General features: G+C 58.5%; 1 protein-coding gene across 1 annotated transcript; it reads right to left on the reverse strand.

Moving 5' to 3' along the window:
- Nucleotides 1–912: 912 nt before the first annotated feature.
- Nucleotides 913–5512, reverse strand: LOC109747215 (uncharacterized). The gene is made up of 2 exons (XM_020306308.4): nucleotides 1647–5512; nucleotides 913–1561 (listed from the first exon to the last, which is right to left on the reverse strand). Exons 1-2 carry the CDS (start codon nucleotides 4933–4935, stop codon nucleotides 1215–1217), a joined length of 3636 nt encoding a protein of 1211 aa, XP_020161897.1. The 5' UTR covers nucleotides 4936–5512; the 3' UTR covers nucleotides 913–1214.
- Nucleotides 5513–5986: the final 474 nt, after the last annotated feature.

Below are 5986 nucleotides of genomic sequence, written 5' to 3' on the forward strand. Positions count from 1 at the left end.
TCCCGTGCATGGTAGAAAATCCTCTCTCGCTTACGCACGCCATCTTACATCAGTTTGGCGATCAGGTCAACCTGCTCGAGGAGATGCTGCTGCTGCATACTGGATGCCGTGATTTGGCCCTGGAGTAACGCTAGAGTGGCACATATTTGGCCCATCGCCTCCTCTGACTGGGCCACATCTTCCATCATAGCCTTGAGGATGAATTGGATCTATGGTGAGGGCTATGCTGGCGCCGTGGTGACTCTGCTCAAAGTCGAGATAACCGTTGTCTGGATTTACAGGGTTCAAGGTGCCTACCAAAATCAAGCGCTCGATCCCCAACCTTCAGATGGGATTCTACAGCTCAAGGCTGAGAGAAATGGAGATCGCCCAAACACAAGGCCCCCGTGAAAAATCGACCCGAGTCTGATACCAAGTGTTGTGTCCCCTGGCCGGTGTGATTGCTGGCGTGAGATCGGTGGCTAGCCTGATGTGAAGGTGAAGAAAGAACAACGCGCGCGCGCACACACAGAGAGAGAGAGAGAGCAGGAGAGTTCATAGTTTATTTCCTTTCTTTAGACTTGCTTTCTTCGGTTACAATTTTTGGCTTTTAGCCATTCACTTGTACACACTAGCACTACACATGCAAGCCTGGCTCGAGGTCCACAATACGTACAGCGCGCGCGCACACACACATCTCCTGCCACCGCATGGTGGTGCCCTCCCAGGACTAAGGCGTGCCATCGTGCATGACATGCTTGGATCTTAAAGATCAATTCCTCCACTGATGTCTTCGTTGACTATATCCGAGAGTTCTTCACTTTTTGATGCTTCTGCATGACTTTCACTCCCTCCCTTCCAAAATAGATGACCCAACTTTATACTAAAGTTAGTACAAAGTTGGATCATCTATTTTAGAACAGAGGGAGTACCTTATAACGAACAAATTAAGGATGACATTATGTGAAAGCACTCCAACAAGGGTTATACTTGGCGGCTACCGCTTACAAGGCTCAGTTATTCGTCATGATCCTCTCCCCGTGTGGCCCAGCTAATGAAATTGAGGGAAAGCCCTTAAGTTGACAAAAACAGCTTTGCTTTTCTGTGACACCCAAAATGAACAAGAGCACAACAAAATGCCATCCAGACCACTCGAAAGATTGAACCTCTTCTTCTAAAACTTTGAAAAAAAGATGGAATCTCCTCTTACATGGAGCAAATGCTGCAGCTCGGCTCTACTCTCCTCCACAGGCTCTGCTCATCTTGAGGAGCGCCGAGAGCACGCCGTTCATATCGGGCCGGTCCGCGGGCTCGAACTCAGCGCACGACGAGGCCAGGCGCAGCGCGTCGGCGGCCGTGGACAGGTCAACCTCGGTGGCCACCTTCATGCCGGGGTCCAGCACGCCGGCGACACCCTCGAGGCCCCTGGCGAGTGCGTTGCCGACGAGCTGCTGCAGCGTCATCGGCACGCCGTCCTCCTCGATGTTCCCCGTCGGCCTCCGCTTGGTGAACAGCTCCATCACCATGATCCCGAAGCTGAACACGTCCGCCTTCGGCGAGGCGCCCCTCATGTACGCCAACTCTGCATCGCATGACACAAGAAAATGTTATCAGAAGTTCAGACCAAGTTTCAGATAATCATCACTGAAATGGCGCGTGGACTGTACCTGGTGCCATGTACCCGACGGTGCCCCGGAACGCCGACGACGTCGCCGAGTCGGGCGCCGCCGCGTCCGTCAGGTGGACGCCCAGCATCCGCGCCGTGCCGAAGTCGCTGACGCGCGCCTCCCAGTCGGCGTCCAGCAGGACATTGGAGGGCTTGACGTCGCAGTGCACGATGGGGAAGCCGTAGCCGGAGTGCAGGTACACGAGCCCGTGCGCCGCCGAGACGCACACGCACAGCCGCTCCGCCACCGTCCACCGCGGCCCGTCCGGGCCGTGTATCGCGCCGTCGAGGTCGCCGTTGTCCATGTACTCGAGGACCAGGGCCTTCATCTTGAAGGCCTCCCACGCGTACCCGACCACCCGCGCCAGGTTCTTGTGCCTCAGCCGGCTCAAGGTCACGAGCTCCGTGAGGAAGCTCTTGTCCGACATGGCCGGGAACTGTTCCAGGTTGAGCCGCTTCACGGCGACGGCCTTGCCGTCGGGCTCGACGAGCACGCCCTTGTACACCGTGCTCAGGCTGCTGCTCCCGATCACGTTGCCTTGGTCGAACGAGCCGGTGGCCGCCTCCAGCTCGCCGTACGTGAATCTCCTCAGCTCCGGCACGACAAAGACCTCCGACAGATGGGAGGAGCCATCAGACTTCACCCTCTTCTTCTTGTATCGCCGGCAGCCAACAACTAGAATCGTCACGAGTGAAAAGAGCAGCAGCAACGCCAGCACCAGCAGCACGACGAGTACCACGAGCCCTGTCATAGAGAACCGCGGCTTCCCAGCGCCGGCGGCGTGGCACGGCGCGAGGAGCTTCCACCCGCAGAGTCCGGGATTGCCCTGCAGGCTCGACACGCTCAGGTTCCTGAACACGCCGGCGTCCGGCACGGGCCCCTCGAAGTGGTTGGAAGACAGGTTGAGCTCCCTCAGGCTCGTCAGGTTCGCCAGCGCCGGCGGTATGGTCCCCGCGAACGCGTTGCTCGACAGGTCAAGCGTCTGAATGTGCTTCAGCGCGGCCATATCAGGGTTGATCTCTCCGTCGAGGTCGTTGTGGGAGACGTTGAGGCTCGTCAGGAGGTCGAGCTGGGGGAAGAGACCGGCCGGGAGGGTGCCGACGAGGTTGTTGGCCGAGAGATCGAGCGAGTACAGGTTCTTGCAGCCGGCCAGCGTCGCCGGGACGCCGCCGGAGAGCCGGTTGTTCGACAGGTCGATGGCTTGGACCATCGTGAGCCCGCCCACCTCCCGTGGTATCGGACCCGTGAACGCGTTGTTGGACAGGTTGAGGTACATCTGCACGGTGCTCATGGCCGCGATCGCCGCGCCGGGGATCGCGCCGGAGAGGCGGTTGTGCGACAGGTCCAGCGTGAGGAGCTGCTCGTGGCCACCGAGCCCGGCGGGGAACGTGCCGTTCAGCCTGTTCTTCGAAAGGTCGAGGAGGGAGAGCGAGCGGAGGTTGGAGACCGCGGCGGGGATCGGGCCAGCGAACCTGTTGGACGCGAGGTTCAGGATGGTGAGCTGCCGGAGCTCGAAGAGCTCGTCGGGCAGGACGCCGTTGAGGCGGTTGTGCGACAGGTCCAGCACCTGAAGGGAAGACGAGATGTTGGAGATGCTCGCCGGTACTCGGCCGGCGAACCGATTCCAACCGAGCTTCAGGTCGATGAGGTTCGTCAGGTTGCCGATCTCCTCCGGTATCGTCCCCGACAGCGCGTTCCATTGCAGATGCAGCCGTCTGAGTTCGCTGAGCTGGCCGACGCGGCGGTTCAGAGCACCGGTGAAGTTGTTCCACGAAAGGTCCAGGGTGCGGAGGCTGCCGCAGTCGAACAGATCCGCCGGTATGTCTCCGGTCAGCGAGTTGATGCCAACTGAAAGGAACGCGAGGTCCTTTAGCCGGCCAAGCCCAGCGGGCAGGTGACCCGTGAACTCGTTGTTTGACATGCTTGCGTTGGAGAGCAACGTGCAGTTGGCAATGCTCGCCGGAATCGGGCCGGAGAGGGAGTTGGTGTGGACGACGAGCTTCTGGAGATTCCGGAGCGCCCCGATATTCTCCGGCAGCCGGCCGGACAGGGAGTTCTGGTTGAGCGACAGGTATGCAAGGTTGACAAGATTCGTCAGAGACGTCGGAACCGTGCCGGTGAGCCGGTTGGCGTGGAGTGTCAGTGTCTGCAGCGACCGGAGCTTGCCAAGCTCCGGTGGGATCGAGCCGGTCAGCTGATTCATGGACAGCTCCAGCGCCACCAGCGACGTGCACCGCCCGAGCGAGCCCGGGATCTCGGACGACAGAGCGTTGTCGTACAGGCGCAAGTGCTCCAGGTTCACGAGCTCCCCAAGCTCGCGAGGGATGGCGCCGGTGAATCGGTTGCTGTATATGTTGAGCCTGGTGAGGTTCTTACACCGGCCGAGCTCGGACGGGATTGCGCCGGAGAAACGGTTTTCCGACATCTGAAGAATCCAGAGATGCGAGAAGTTCCCGATCTCCGGCGGGATCGAGCCGGACAGCTTGTTGGCGCTGAGGTCCAGCGACTTCATCTGTGTGAGCTTGACGAATGACGGCGGAAGCTCGCCGTCGAGATTGTTTATAAAGACCGAGAATATCTGGAGTTTGTCGAGGTCGCCGATGCAAGAGGGGAGTTGGCCGGTGAGGTTGTTGACGCCCAGGCCGAGCGCCCACATCGCCGAGCAGTTGCAGAGGCTGCTGGGGATGACTCCGGTGAGCGTGTTGTTGGTGAGGTCGAGGAGCTGCAGGCTCCCCAGGTCGCCGAGCTCCGGGGGGATGCCGCCGGCGAAGCCGTTATCGGTGAGGACGAGCTGCTGGAGCTCGCCGAGGCGGCTGAGGTGCGGCGGGATGGCGCCTGTGAAGCCGTTCTCGGTGAGGTCGAGGAGCTGGAGCGTGGAGATGTTGCCGAGGAACGGCGTGAGCGCGCCCTGGAGCTGGGTCTGGAGCAGCTGGATGGACGTGACGCGGCCCGCGCCGTCGCAGGCCACGCCGGTCCAGTTGCAGTACCGCGGCACCCCGCCGCGGGCGGCGTCGCCGGCCCCCGCCGTCCAGTCGGACAGCGCGCCGAGCGGGTCGGCGGTGACGCCCTTCTTGAACGCCAGCAGCGCCTCGAGGTGCACGGCCGCCGACGCGTCCGCCACGGCCGGCGCCGCCGCGAGCAGTGCCGCCGCCAGGACAGCGAGAACGAGCGGCAGCGGCCAGGTGTGACGAGCCACCATTTCACGTGGGATCTTTGCTCCTTTCAGACTTGAATCACGTGTGGATATGTGATCGAATCGAATGAATTGACGATTGCTTTTAAGCAACATCGGGCCATGGCGTCGACGTCTGTGTGTGGGACTGTGGAGTCAACCCGCGGCGCGTCAACAGGCGACGAAAGGGACCAGGTTGACTCCAAATCTGGCGGGAAGTTTGATTCAAGGGGAGAACAAGGTGGCCGGCGGGGCCAACCGTACGGCGGCAGTTTTGCCGTGCCGACATGGCTTAGAGAACAGAAAATGGATGATGGTTTCGGACCAGACTAGATGCTCTTTGCAGTGCACCCACGGTCCGCGGAGAAGAAAAATTGCTCTTTTCTGTAAAAAGCTCTATTTTGTTTGGTCAACACAGAGGTTCTAGTCTGTTGTAGAGAGTGTATTCTGACATCAATAGCCGGACTTTACAAATTTAGCCCCTCAAACGTGCGCGGGTGTGTTTCGTCCGTTTTCATTGTGTCCGTTTTGAGTTTCTTTTTGTCCGTGCATGCAGCCATGCTACTGTTTTTTTTTTCCTTAGTCACATGTATATCACGTGTATGTGATTGATGGAGATGAAGAGAAAGAACGAGAAAGAAAAAAATAAAAAAAGAGAAAAGATGATCTGACACAGGAATACCATGCAAGATGAAACGTTGGCTTTGGAGGTCAGTCCTGACATGGACCTCCAAACTATCGGAGAATTCTCCTCTCTTTGGGACTTAGTGCAGCAGGTCCAACTGACGCGGGATCGACCAGATGCTCTTAGATGGTCTTGGGAACCCAATTGGCAGTTCTCGGTTCGCTCATGCTATGCAACAAAATATGCGGGAAGTGAGGTAGCTACTACGGCAGAGTTTACGTGGAAATCTAGAGAGAGCCCTCCCCCTGCAATGTCGTTTCTTCGCCTGGCTAGCATTGAAGAACAGATGCTGGACCAGGTTCTAACATGTTGGCTAGAAGAGGTTTGCCGCATCAAGATTCCTGCCCCTTCTGCAACAAAGATGATGAAACGATCCAACACATTTTGATTGGGTGTGTGTTCGAAAGAATATTATGGCATTCAATATGTCATGTGATAGGCAAGCCGGAGTGGGAGCCGGGCCCAGATGAGTCGATTGCTGAC

The sequence above is a fragment of the Aegilops tauschii genome, chromosome 2 (assembly GCF_002575655.3).
Source record: "Aegilops tauschii subsp. strangulata cultivar AL8/78 chromosome 2, Aet v6.0, whole genome shotgun sequence".
In the NCBI taxonomy this organism is placed as follows: Eukaryota; Viridiplantae; Streptophyta; class Magnoliopsida; order Poales; family Poaceae; genus Aegilops; species Aegilops tauschii.